Raw genomic sequence first — 13,552 nt, 5'->3', positions numbered from 1 at the left:
AACCAGAGTGTTAGACCTGCAATAGCAGCAGTATTATGGCTGCAGTGGACAGAGTATTGTGGCTGGAATAACTGGAGTGTTATACCTGTAATAACTGGAGTGTTATACCTGTAATAACTGGAGTGTTATACCTGCAATAGCTGCAGTATTGTGGCTGAAGTGGCTGGAGTATTATGGCTGAAATAACTGGAGCATTGTGGCTGAAATAACCAGAGCATTATAGCTACAATAACCGGAGCAGGATGGCTTCAATAACCATAGTGTTGTAGCCACAATGGCCAGAGCATTATACCTGAAATGGCCGGAGCATTGTGGCTAAAATAACCAGAGCATTATGCCTGCAATGGCTGGAGCATTGTACTTGTACCTGCAATACTCGGACCATTATACCTCCAATAACCGGAGCACTGTAGCTGCAATAACCGGACCATTATAGCTAAAAACACTGGACTATTATTGACATTCTAAATGCACAAGGCAGGCGGCCGCCCTGACACACACCTGGGGTATGGGCCGGAGCATTGCCTACCAGTTACCCAACCCCTACAGTGAGGCGGCCGCCAGGACATGGTCAGTCAACCGCCAGTCACCGCTGCCCTGACATCCTTGGGGTTTTGACCCATCTGCTGACCGGACATCCTCGGGGGTCATGTCCTGCACTATGTGGTCAAAACATCACCAGCCCTTTAGTACCTAACATCACACTGGTATAGCTATTCATCCCAAGGATGACTATAAACTACTTTGTCAGGTGTTTTACTGGAAACATGCATCACCAGCACAGCAGGCGCAACTCCTCAACAACTACGGCAAGCATTTTGTCACCCTGGATGCACTTCCGAGCTGGCACCCGAAGACAAAAACAGCTCTTGATTTCATGCACGCAGTTTATCTTGGTCAGTGTCTTCCCACATTCCGTCATCGCTTCTGAACACCTCTCCAGATATTATTCTCCATCTATTCAACACTGTTATATTTGACGGACAGTTGATGTCGGGTGTTGGTGGTCCAGACTCCGCCAAGACCCAATTTCAGGACATGATCAATTTAATTGCATGGCCTAGCCACATTACACAGCTACCAAAGAATGTGAGTCCTCCTCAAATGTTGGAATTAGTGTTCAATATTGCTCATATCATGACGTGGCGATTTATATTACTGTTTCCAAGGTTTTATCTACATATATAATCCTGTCGTAGTTAGCTGTAATCTTCACGTGATTGCCCTTCGGGCACCCTCCTCTTGTCCGGGACAAACACGCTGTGCGTTGTCGCGAGCCCGTGCAACCTCGAATTTTTACATCAAATTCATCACTCGCTCATTCCATTTCTGTTTTCCAGCTTGGCAAGAACCACTCGCTCAAGAAAGTGGATGAGTGGTGACACCTCATTACAATCACTCCGGTGCTATTGTAGTGGGCCTGGCGTGACAGTGGTGACAATATCCCTAGCATACCGCCCCCTCTTCCACCCAATACATTTGACCCTGGATTCTCTTGCAACCCACTCAAGCTCTACATAACCATCCTCCTCCTATGCACCGCTGTCCAGATCTTTTTGTCATGTGAGATATCAATGCACCAGGCCCACACTGCGCAAGACTTTCTCATGCAGTACTGCCAATGTTGCATTGCACTCGGCATCCTGCTTTGGCTGAACCACCATGCTTCAATGCACACTGCTGAGATGGTGGAGCACATCGGACCCATGTACACTTGGTGGGTCTTTGCTTTTGAGCACCTCAATGGAATGCTAGAACATGTCAAGCACAATGGACACAATGGTGGACAGATAGAGCTCACGCTCATGCAAGCATGGATCCAAACCCATTTCATTTACGAGTATCTACTTGGGCTACCAGATGATGCTCACAAAATGGAATGGTAGGGCCTCAACAACCTCATCAAGGCTCAGGCTCGCGAGCGGGGAGCTATGATGACAGAGATTGCCATATACCAGAGTGAAGCGGCCGAAGGTATGTTATCTCTGAGCTGCACCCTTTTTGCTTACTAGTTCTCTATAGATAATATACGTCTTCCAAGCCGCACAGCCAATTTGTTGACCTATGCACATATGAGAAGGCCCCCTACATCTATTGCTTACTTTTTGCACACTGCAAGAACATCTGGCTGGACCTCAGACTTGTCAGTGATTACATCTGCAAGCCAGGAACAACACCTTTTGTTTCCGCAAGGGCAGCTCAATCCCTCATATACATATGAAAGGACAGTATTTGATACAGCTGCACAACTAACTGTTGTACACAAGCAGACTCATATGCATTTATTTCTGATGGCGAGTCGCTTCATGTACCGGTACATATTCATTCTCTGTGGGCTGTGGGCGCTGGCAATAAACAACCGCACATTTGTGCAGTCGTTCAATGTCTCTTCTCAGATGACCGCATCCCCAAGTTTCCATGGGACATGTTGTAAGTGTTTTCAATTCTAAGTACTGTTTCTGCTCACATGTCTTATCTTACAGCTCATAGACACTTGGCATATTAGCAGACAAATATGCATCTCTCAAGGTTATCCCTGCAGCGGCTATTCAGTGCCCTGTAGCCCTCCTGCCCATCACACTCCACACACTCTGAGAACCACTGTTTGCAGCGGTGTCATTTGACCATGTAAGCCGGGACTTTTATTTTGGTGACATGCTGTCACCACTTGCTAATACTTTACATGATGATCAGGCGGGCACGGAGCCAGAAGAATACATGGACTGTGAGTATCACAAACGCCAACCCTGTCATCACTGACCTACACACTGTCAGAGCTCTCATTGTCTCCACCAGCAGTTGCCTTCGATGTGGGCACTGTTCACATTGGGCACCTTTTTACTATTTTTTTTTTGCCAGGTTTCTTCCTCCCAGCTCCCCCCTTCTCTACCCTTGCTCTCTTTTGGCGACTCATCTTCTTCTCCTCTTTCACACCCTCCATCTTTGCCCTCAGTTCCTCTGGATCATTCTCATCACCCCACAATTTACCGTTCCCAATCAGCCTTGCATCCGTGTTGTACTTCCTGTTCTCTGGCTTTTTCAACCACTTTGCATCAATCATCCATCACTGCACTTGTTGCCCAAACTTCTGGATGGATGGTATTTCCTGTTCCTTTGGCTCTCTCCATAGTCTAACCATATACTTCTTGCTGTCTAGGGGGTCAGGAAATGTGTCAAGTGCCTTGAAGAACTGCTTCAGCTAGACATCCCCGCCATCAGTATGTTCTCCATCTCAATGATCCATTGACATACCACTCTGATTGGTATGTCAGTGGATACAACACAAAGAAGTTTGTCACCTTCTTCTTCTCATCATCCCACCCGTCCTCATTATCTGACATCAGCCGTGTCTGTAGCACCTGCTTGAACTTGTTGGCTTTCCACTCTGATTTGTTTGGTAAGGCTTCAAATGTTCTCATTTGCACTTTCAGTTTCTGATTGTCAATGTCAGTACATTTCCCATTGAATGTTTGAGGTACGTCAAGTCTCACCCCATCCTGGCAAGTCTGATGTTTCTGCACCATCAGTGGTTTGGGGCCCATAGGCACCATTGTCTCTCCCTCTCCACCACTGCCTGCACCGCCCTCACCATCAGATTGTCCATCATCGTCTGCGCTTGCACCTTCCCCTTCCCCTTCCCCTGTGCCTGCATCCATATACCCTTGGCGAGTTGCTTGTACTTTGCAATAATACATTCACAAAGCTTGGTTTTGCCAAGCAACTTTGCTTGCAACACAGCTGCTGCGTTGACATTTGGCACGGTGTATCAGAGCCACTTGATAATAGTGTTGATGCTCTTCTCATTGTCAGGGTGCTTCCATGCCTCATCCCAGTGAAATTGCTGTAAGCATACCTTTTTCTTCGTCTTTTTCCCTCCCTTGCCATTATCCTGCTCATACTCCTCCATTTCCAGTGTCTTGTCACCAAATTCATCATTGGACTTGTCTGCCAGAGGCCAGTTGTCCTTGTCCTCTGGCCACAAAGGCAGAGACAACACTCTCAAGGTTGTACACCCCATCAATGTCTCGTAAGCAAGTGAAATGATACTCTGTGTCAAATGATCAACCAGGCTTACAACAGATATTACAACACTTACCAATACCTGAGGGTTGGAACCCTTTTTCTTTCTGGTGCATCATCGGCACCTGATTTCTTGCCCACTGACTCCTTTTCATTGTCCTTGGTATCTCCATCTGTCCCCTCTTCCTTCATCTTGTTGCTTGTCCTCTTCCTCGCCCTCTTCCCCGCTTTCATGGCTGCCTGGATTGCAGCCTGAACCTTCTCCTTGACCACCTGCATTGTCACCTCCATGTCCAACTCCTGCTGTGCATGCAGGCTCTTCAGCGCCTCCTGTACACCCGTCTTTATCATCTGGAGGCCCTTGTGAAGGACCTGGACCTCTTTTTGGATGCACACCATACCGGTTTTGAGCTTCATGACCTTGGAAAGTACCGCCGATAGGGACTGGCTGCTGGCATTTGCTCTCTGGACCAAAGGCAGCGTGCTTGGGCAAATACTGGTGGCTTGAGAGCTCTGGGTGCGCGGTGCAGGTGTGCTAATGGAAAACTCATTGGGATCTGCAGGGATTGTGAAGTCGCTCGCACTTGAAGACTGAAGGCCCACCGAGCTTGGAGTACCGATGCCTGAACCTTGCATAAACTTGTCCAAGGCCCATGGCAAGCCCAGGCCCACAAATTCAAGGCTGCGGTCATGGGGCCCTCTGCGTCACCATCTACAGATGACACTATTGCATGCGCGCCATTTGTGAAGAAGTTGTCGCTCAGAAAGTCGCTTGACGTAATCCCTGAAAGTGAGGATGCATCCATGGCAAAGACTTGAACACTCTCAACAATCTCTAGGCTACCCGCTCTTGCTGTTTATCTGTACATGCGCAGGTGACATGCAAGCATTGTTCTTTGTTAGTTGTTTTCATTAATCAATGTTGCTTCTATGTTACTATGAATGAAATTTGTGGAGGGATTCAAATTTGCTATAAAGCGAGGCACGATGTGCAATGCGCTAATGGGCGCCCTGCACTATGAGTAATTCAGGTTTATTGCTATCCTAATGCTGCATGCGTAATGCATATATATTGTGTTCATAATGTAGGTTAACATCAAAGCATAACAGGTGTCTAATGGCACATTAACCCAAAATGAGCTCAGAGCTCTATTTTGAGCATAATGCCTGCATAATTGCTATATGATCCATTATTATCTTCAAATTATGGCCATGCATAATTTGTGTCTTTACGCTGTGGATATGCATCAGTATAGCCTATTTCCTCTATTTCTGCCATCAGCTCATCTACATCCATTGTGTCATCAACAATTGAACCTTCTGATCCACTGTCATCAGGATCAGAGGCTGTAACAGGAACAGTGGCTGATGTTGCCATTGTTACACAAGCTGTGTTCAGAGTGGCTTCTGATGGATTCCATGAACAATCCATTGGCCATGCAGGAGTAATGATTGCCACTCCATTTCTCCACACTTGAATGCAAGCAGCAAACTGAGCCTATTTCAGCTTTAAATGATAAGAAGTAACATTATCTACAGAAATGAAAATGATTATCCAAACTTCATAATATAACACACTTGCAGTTTTTACGGCCTTTTCAATACCATTTCAAGTAGATCTTGCCCGTTTTTGAAGACAGCACTGCTCAATAGATAGTTGCTGAGTTTCTTCTTTGCAGCAATTGCGCATGAGGTGGCAAATGACATCACAGACAGAATTAGTAGCCAGCCAATCTGGTGGATGTGGCACATCCTCATGCAGGCCAACATCCTCCCATATATTATCATCAACATCAAGGTCAAAAATACCTTCCTTATTGATGTGATGAGGGAGCACAGCATTTTGTGGTGCATTACTCTGATGCTTTATGAGTTTAAGCTCTTGACACTGTGTTGTACCTCTGAACAAATGCAGTGATAGTTGGCTCCTGATGATTCACAGACTGGCTGGTGTGCTCATTGAGATGATGCTCTATAAAAATGGTCACTTATCTATAGAAGATGAAAAAATATAAAAAGCCCACCATTAACTGATGATATGCACACTCCAGTTTTGCCAGTTTAAACTTGCAATGATGAAGCTTGTCATGCAAGCAAGTTTTGACTGCAAGAGCTTTCATCTGGGTGAGTAAAAAGAGACTGCCTTGCAGCTTGCTGAGCTTGCATTGACCATTAATATCCAGTGCAGACTTCTGGCATTTAAGGGCATCCTCAAGTGATTTAGTATAGTTGTGCATATCATCCATATCAAGGTCAGCATTAACCACAAGAATATGAGTTGGATTGGCAAGCCTGTTCTTGCTATGGCAAAGAGTAATGATTCAAGTAAAGCCCTAGTGAGCCTGACCAGAAGTTTGCCCTAATTATGTAATGGTTAATTACATGGCACAGTCAGAGACATGAAACTCATAAGGAAGTGGCTTGGTTTGAACTTGCACTTGATCATGCCATTCTGACCTAAGTGTTTTGGCAGGAAGATCAATTGTGACTAGTGCATTATAAGCAGAGGATAGTCGCGTTTGAGCAGCTGTTCAGCAATGTGAGAGCCACAACCCATAGTTGTCCAGAATCTTTCATCCAGAATCTTTCATCCAGGTAGTTGATTTGAATATCAAGTGTAAACAGCCTCTGGTGGAACTTTACAGTAATCAGTATGCATATATCAACCAGTGGAGATGGAAAAACTTACACCTGTGACACAAAGTGAAGGAATGAGAAGTTTAAGGACATTCCAAAGGCGTTCACAACCTTCTCCATCTGACAACCCAAAGCCTATGCATTTATGGGGGTGACAAACAACTTGGCAAGCCCACTGATGACCATATGCATGAAAGACTGATACACCAAAGATGATGCAATCAAGAAGACTGGGAAGCAAGTTCCACTTGTGACAACTTCACTCCAGCTGGCATCCAATATCATAAAGTATGCCAACATGCATCTCCTTGGTAATATACTGGCACAACTGGTTGATGAGGGCCAAGGCATAGTGCTGCTTCTCACCAGGAGAAGTCATGTTGACAAGCCAAAGTACCTAATCATGTCAACACATCAAGGACATCAGGCCAGTATCAGAAAAAAGCAAGTGCTAGCTTTCTGCCTTTGTTCATCTGCAGCAACAAAGCTCTCCCCACATCCATCAAGGACAGAAGTGGGAATGTACATACCAGGCTCTACAAAGTCATCCTGGTTTGCACCATATGGACGACCTTGTTGTTTTTTGCACTTTGCATCAACAGCTGCAACAGTTGTCTCATCAATGAAGACAGAGTGGGTGGGATTGGGTGGATCATGGTTGTTGGACTCATGATGTGCACTAGACCACTTTTGAGCAAAACAGGCATCTATGCACACAATGCAATCAGGACTAAAAAGTGAGTAGTTGAGAAAAAAGTGATGATAGAGGCATACAGGTCTGCAGCTCCTCTGTCAGCATGCCAATCATCACCACCAAAGCAGAGTGGACAATGTTCTTGAAGACAGAGGCTGGGCTGATCAAGCTCTGAGCCCTGACACTGGCCATCAACAAGATTGTACAGGTGCTCTTGAGAAAGACACTCTAGCACATGATACCAGTGGTAGCTGCACTGAAACCTGCAGTGTAATAGATCCAATATTATATTAGTAAAGATTATCATGGAAACAACAGAGGTTCACCTTCATTGGAAGTTTATAGCCCATACCACGCAAGTATGCTTCCAGAGTGTCTGTCCATGCCGAGACATTGGGGGCAGTACACAATGCAAGCATTTCAATGAACCAGAGAACACAAAGATCAACAGCAAGAGTAGGAGGGGAAGGAGCACATGGGAAAAGGCCAGCTCTAAGCAAGCACTGAGCAGCACCAACACATGGGCATGTATTCATTTCAATCACTTTAAGGGCTACAAGGGTGAGCCTTAATAATAATAACACATAACAACAATAGCTTACCATCAAAAAAGACGCAAGTGATGGCAAGCGTGCACCCCACACAATCATGAGTGCATCGACATGCTGACTTCAGCTGACCCAAGTTACAGGGAGTACAGAGGTTTTCTATATCATGAAGGTGGCAACAATAAGGTTCAATAAGTGACAGCAAGAGAGTAGTCCATGCATGCCACTGGTTGGCATGCTTTGTATGATCAGACACATAAGTGCAGCAATGTGGTGAGCTGACAGACACAACCATTGTGTTGGAAGGCTGTGGTAATGATGGCTCAATATCATTGTAACCATCATTGTTATTGAGATCATGGTACACAGATGGGGGGCAAGGTAGTGGACTTGCAGAAGTAGTACTGTACTTTTTCAACCTTAGGTTTGTGGTATGAGATACCAGAGTTTAAATTGATTTTCCTTAACCATATGTTCCCCTCTTTAGGTTTGGAGAGCCTGCCTGGGGGTGGACAGTGTTTGTTCTCATGGAGCCGTGGCTGTCCCCCCTTGGGCAGCTGGACTGGGGGAACTGTTCCATTCTCATAACACCACGGTTGTATTCACCACGTGTTCAGGGACAATGCTTCCATGCCAACCAACCGGGTCAAAGATCAGGTATGCCACCAATTTATTGGCTTATTGCAGCTAATTCTTTGAAGTCTAAACCAGTCTAACTTCACTCAGTTCACCTGCAACCACCACACCACCCTCAACGCTTGTTAAACCACATGCAACCAACACACTCCCCATTGTTCCAGCTGCCTGCACTGCCATTGCTATCATACATCGTGCATCCACAGCCCTGCTATCAGGAATGCAGTTTCCTATTGTGGGCTTCTCTGTACCAGTAAGTGTCAGTTCTTCTTGCTCCCTGGTCCAATCTGAGCTCCCTCATTTGGTCTCCTCACCTCCTTCACTCAGGTTTATGATGATGGCAAAATATTCACAATTTTTCTGCATTTTTGCATGATACAGCAACAAGGTGAGCTCTAACAGCTTTCAATCTTTGTCTCATTGCATCATCCTTCTGTTTTAATCTGTTTCTCAGGACATGGATAAGTACTGCTTGAGTGCATAGTGGTGAGTGCATCCCCTCTCCTCTTCAATCTTCCCTTTCCTTAATCACCTACTCCATCCCTTTCCCTTCTCCCCTGACCCTCCATGTTGTACCATTGGGATTGCAATTTTGTCTCCAGTGTATGCATACCCAATTCCTTCCTCGGTTTAGTACCCAAACATGATCTCCCCATCAACAACTTTCTTGTTTTCCACTTGCCAGCCATGTCCCCGCCTTTGCTCACCCAGCCATCTCCCCTCAATGTCGTCAATGTCTTCTCTCCTCAAAACCCCGAGGCCAGTCCTTTTGACCCTACCACCATCCCCATCCCATCCATTGCCCCTTATCACGATTCCAAGTCCCTCGAGAAGCACTGGCGGTTTGGCGCACGTTCTCTCCATGTCGATGTCACCAGTGTCACTCGTTTCCCACCGCTCTGGCTTGCAACCTACTGGCAAGAAGTTTGGCCAGCCATCAAGGCTCATCCTCGCTGGCTACAAGCACATCAATGGACCTGCCGCTAGATTCAGAACTCCCCCATCCCCCCCATTTTTGCCCATATACCACCTGCTATCAGCGCTTTCTTCAAAGTCATTGGCCGGAATTGTTCTCTAGGCAGCTCACTTTGATTGCTGCAGCTGGTCGACATCTTCGCAGATGACTACCTCCCCAGAAACATCATTGATAACAGCGTAGTGTTTATCTGGGACTGGTCAGCTGGCTTCCCCACTTGCTGCAATGTGATCATCAACACTTTAAGTTTCCAGGTTTCATTCACCCACCCATTCCGTCAGATGGTTGACTGTGATCAGTTTGACTCTGCCAACGCCAGCCACCTTACCCATATCCACAACCTCGCCAACCAACTGCGCTCCGGTGGCTTCAACAGTGTTGTGCACCCCTTGCATGATGCTGATTGTGAACATTACATTGCTGCTTTCTTTGACATTTGTACTGGTCAGCTTCACGTGGGCAATTCCCTGGTTTGACACAGCTGTCCGCCTGTGGTTCAGGATGACAACCTGGACGGGTACAGCAACTTTGCCCACCAACTCAGACTGTACCTCCAGCCAGTTATCACCAATCTCCCCACATCTTTTCAAGATGACATATTCTCATGCAGGATTGTGACACTCAACACAATCAAGTGTGCTTTATTTGCGGCTGTCTGTCTGTGGTCACCCACCACAGGGTGTCCTGAGCAAGTAGAATGGGTGTTGCTCCTTGCAATGCATATGGAGAGTTCTTACAGTTTTGTAAGTCCCAATCATTGTTTTATTTCTTCAGATTTTTACTGATGCATCACTAGCATGATCTTGGCATACCTGATATCCTCATCACTGAGTGGCTGACTGGCGCTCATCTCTCCTACAGCCTCTCCCCACACATCCCACACTTTGACACCGACATCAACAGCAGCACTGACAGCTTAGCCAGCAGCAGTGATGAGTCCGAGTCGGATAACAACAAAGGCCCTTCCCCTCTCACTTCTTGTCCTCGCTTTCTGTCTGGTGCTGCTGCCATTGCTCTCCCAATCAAGCCTTGACTCATTCTTCTCAGTCATGAGTCGGGACAAGCTAGAAGCCAAGCAGCTGCGCACCAAGCCAGATCATGACATTGAATGTGAAGATGAGGCAAGGAACGCCAGCAATCACTCAAGGATCTCAAACACCAGAAATGCAAAGGGCCAAAGAGCAAGCAAAGAAAAGGCAGCGGCGGTGGAACAGGCGGGCCAGACTCAAGGTGCATTTTACCTATTTGTTATTTTGCTTCTATAAATACTGACACTTTTCTATCCTACTCAGGCTGCTACTTGTGCAGGTACCACAGCATCCAGCAACGCTGATGCTGCTGCAGCCACTGTACCTCAGACCGCCCCCAATCCATCCTTTGCCCTCCCACCTGTGATGGCTGAGACCTCACACCCTTACAGACAGTTCAGCAAGCTCCACTACTCGCAGTGCAACACTTGAGGCTGCAAGCGGGAGCATGAGCCGGTTGATGCCCAGCATTTCAACTGGATTCACCTGGTCATCTTTCAGATCGACTGGGCTGTGCAGGTTGTTGTATAGTCACCTCACACTATTGTCCACTACCTCCGCCTCTCCAACCCGTCACTTTTTGCGAACCTGCATCCTCAAGTTGTGGGCAGATGGATTGAGCACCTGGACAATGGACCACCAAGGTGGAAGGAGTCGGTTGTGCAGCGTGTTGGGACCAGCTACAAGCCTCATGGCTTGGTGACTTGGAGTGGCATTTTGGTATGTTCATTTTCTCTTGCAGTTTAATGTCTTACTAACATTGATTGCTTTATTTACAGGATCTTCACCCTGAGGCGGTTGTGGCCATCCTTGCACAGCTCCAGTACCTGCAAGCAGTAGGGATCCCGGTCACTGTGGCCACCATCCAGGTGATCATCCTTGCATGGATCAACCACCATGAACCCGAGCTCCTTCAAGTGCTAACACCGAACAAAAAACTGTTCATCTGCTTGGAGACCTTCATCAGAAAGTTTGTGTATGTCCACCTCAAGTGGGTCACCTACTCTTCCACATGCGCTGCCCAGAAGACACCTCAAAATACCAAGGAACAGATCTTCGATCTGTTCCTGCAGCTTGCTTTTTGAATCCGCAACATGGGTGTTTGCCACCCCATCCTCATCGTCAATTTTGACCAGGCGCAGATTGTCATGTTGGACACAGCAGCCAATACATTTGAGATTAAGGGATTGAGGCAGATCTCCATCCTCGGTAAGGAGGAGAAGTATGCCTTTATGGCTGTGGTTGGCATGTCAGCATCAGGTGATGTCCTCCTGACTCATTTTGTCTACCAGGGTGCTACCAAGTGCTCTGTTCCCGCCCCAAGTGCACCAGGCAAAGACAAAGCAAATAGCCAGGTTCATCTTTGCTTGGAACCTGAAGAATTATTGGTCCAACCTCACAACCATGGAACAGTATTTTGCCCTCATAATTGCCCCATATTTCACCCATCAAAAACAGCTCCTAGGGTACCCGGACGACCAGGAGTGTGTGGTCCTCCTTGATTGCTGGTCAGTCCACTGCAGTGAGGCCTTTTGCTTGTTGATCCAACATTGGTGGCCTTGGATTTGACTTAGCTACATCCCTGGGGGCACAACCAGCATCTGCCAGCCTTATGATGTCGGTATCCAGTGCCCTTACAAGCTTGCAATCAAAAAGGCCCAGCTTCAAGACTCCATCAACAAGGTGCTCAACCACCTCTCTTCCTCATCTGAGGCTAGCTTGCACTGTTTCCTCAACACTTGCATATCCACACTCAGGAACCAGTTGGTATTGTGGAGTCTCTAGGCCTACCACGCAATCAATCGCCCCGAGCTCGTTTAACAGGTATTTCTTTTGGATTTAATTACCAGCATTTTATCAGACACTAACTACACTTGTACAGGTTTTTGAGCACTGTGTAGTTCAAGGAGGGTTTAATCTCTCTTTCAAATCACTTAGAAGTCCAGCCGCCCACAGGATTCTGCGCGAGCTTGCTCTTGACTCTCCCGACAACTTCACATGCCTGTCGCAGTCGTTGGGCGAGAACAGTGGCATTGGCGAGGGCACCAAGACTCCCAACAATGATGCAGCCACAGACAATGAGCAAGCACCCTTTGAAAGTGAAGACAAGTTCAACAACAACAACTGGGTGGAGTCTACTGATGTTATGTCGTGGATCCTCCATTCAGGTGTTACTGCCAACTCTGTCTCCACTCCTGGAATGGCTGATGAGTTTGATGTCAACCTCGACAATCTTCAGGTGCCCAGAGCAGAGGAAACAAGGTGTGGGAAGCACCAGAGGGTTTCTAATAAATGCTATGACAGTTTCTCAGGCCATTAAATAGTTATGAACATGTATTTCATTGCATAGATCAAGAACACAAGCTCGGTTTTATGTTATACTATGTGTCTCCCCCAGATGTTTGGTTCGTGAAGGGGGGGGGACAGGGGGGTCAAACTTAAGGTTGAAAACCTACAGTAAACAGAGTCACATAGACCAATGGTTAAGAAGTGGTGGCCTTATGTGCTGTTGAGACAGAGTTCAAAGGATATCTGTATCTCCCTATGATTGAGCTAAGTCATGCAACATTCACATATATCACACTCAACTAACCTCCTAAGGCTACATAATCTGCAGTATCATCTCCATCCTTCTTTGAATGCTTGCGCTTTGGAACCTCAGGCATCAACTAAAACAGAATGATAAGCATCATTCATGTTATCATTGCAACAAAAACAAAACAAAATGAAATCTAAGTATAGTGTCCATGTGAATTGTGTACATGCAACAAAATTCAAAGAAAAGACTAAAGTACAATGTCAGTTCTGATGCCTACCCCTAACCCTGCACTAATCCATCAACAGCTTTTGGAAACAGTGTGGCAACACTGGTGAACAACCAAACTGGTTGAAGAACACTTGGACATAGATCTTGGTGATTGCAATACGCAAGCAAAACAAATGCAAGCAGCCCTGGTCAGTCAAACCGCCAATGGGTAAATGATTGTCCTTCATATATACATTGAGGCTGTTG

The 13,552-nt window shown here is 46.4% G+C and overlaps 5 protein-coding genes across 5 annotated transcripts; 1 reads left to right on the top strand and 4 right to left on the bottom strand.

The window, feature by feature from the left end:
* Positions 1–3,523: 3,523 nt before the first annotated feature.
* CONPUDRAFT_73043 (uncharacterized protein) lies at positions 3,524–4,826 on the bottom strand (the record flags this gene model as incomplete). The annotated part of the gene is made up of 4 exons (XM_007770116.1): positions 3,524–3,679; positions 3,854–4,048; positions 4,162–4,555; positions 4,624–4,826. 4 exons carry the CDS (start codon positions 4,824–4,826, stop codon positions 3,524–3,526), a joined length of 948 nt encoding a protein of 315 aa, XP_007768306.1.
* Positions 4,827–7,080: 2,254 nt separating this feature from the next.
* Positions 7,081–7,517, bottom strand: CONPUDRAFT_34413 (uncharacterized protein; the record flags this gene model as incomplete). The annotated part of the gene is made up of 2 exons (XM_007769994.2): positions 7,081–7,387; positions 7,432–7,517. Coding segments are annotated over 2 exons (393 nt in total), but the record flags the coding sequence as incomplete, so codon positions are not given.
* Positions 7,518–7,641: 124 nt separating this feature from the next.
* Positions 7,642–7,887, bottom strand: CONPUDRAFT_56223 (uncharacterized protein; the record flags this gene model as incomplete). The annotated part of the gene is made up of 1 exon (XM_007770061.1): positions 7,642–7,887. One exon carries the CDS (start codon positions 7,885–7,887, stop codon positions 7,642–7,644), a length of 246 nt encoding a protein of 81 aa, XP_007768251.1.
* Positions 7,888–9,165: 1,278 nt separating this feature from the next.
* On the bottom strand, positions 9,166–10,562 carry CONPUDRAFT_73042 (uncharacterized protein; the record flags this gene model as incomplete). Its single annotated transcript, XM_007770115.1, has 4 exons — positions 9,166–9,492; positions 9,781–10,093; positions 10,324–10,426; positions 10,487–10,562. The coding sequence occupies 4 exons, from the start codon at positions 10,560–10,562 to the stop codon at positions 9,166–9,168; spliced, it is 819 nt and encodes a 272-aa protein (XP_007768305.1).
* Positions 10,563–11,666: 1,104 nt separating this feature from the next.
* Positions 11,667–11,885, top strand: CONPUDRAFT_24009 (uncharacterized protein; the record flags this gene model as incomplete). Its single annotated transcript, XM_007769986.1, has 1 exon — positions 11,667–11,885. A coding segment is annotated over one exon (219 nt), but the record flags the coding sequence as incomplete, so codon positions are not given.
* Between the last annotated feature and the right edge of the window lie 1,667 nt (positions 11,886–13,552).

Source organism: Coniophora puteana, assembly GCF_000271625.1.
Source record: "Coniophora puteana RWD-64-598 SS2 unplaced genomic scaffold CONPUscaffold_6, whole genome shotgun sequence".
Classification (NCBI taxonomy): domain Eukaryota; kingdom Fungi; phylum Basidiomycota; class Agaricomycetes; order Boletales; family Coniophoraceae; genus Coniophora; species Coniophora puteana.
The sequence above is the reverse complement of the archived record's forward strand: the minus strand, read 5'-3'. Positions and strand labels throughout refer to the sequence as shown.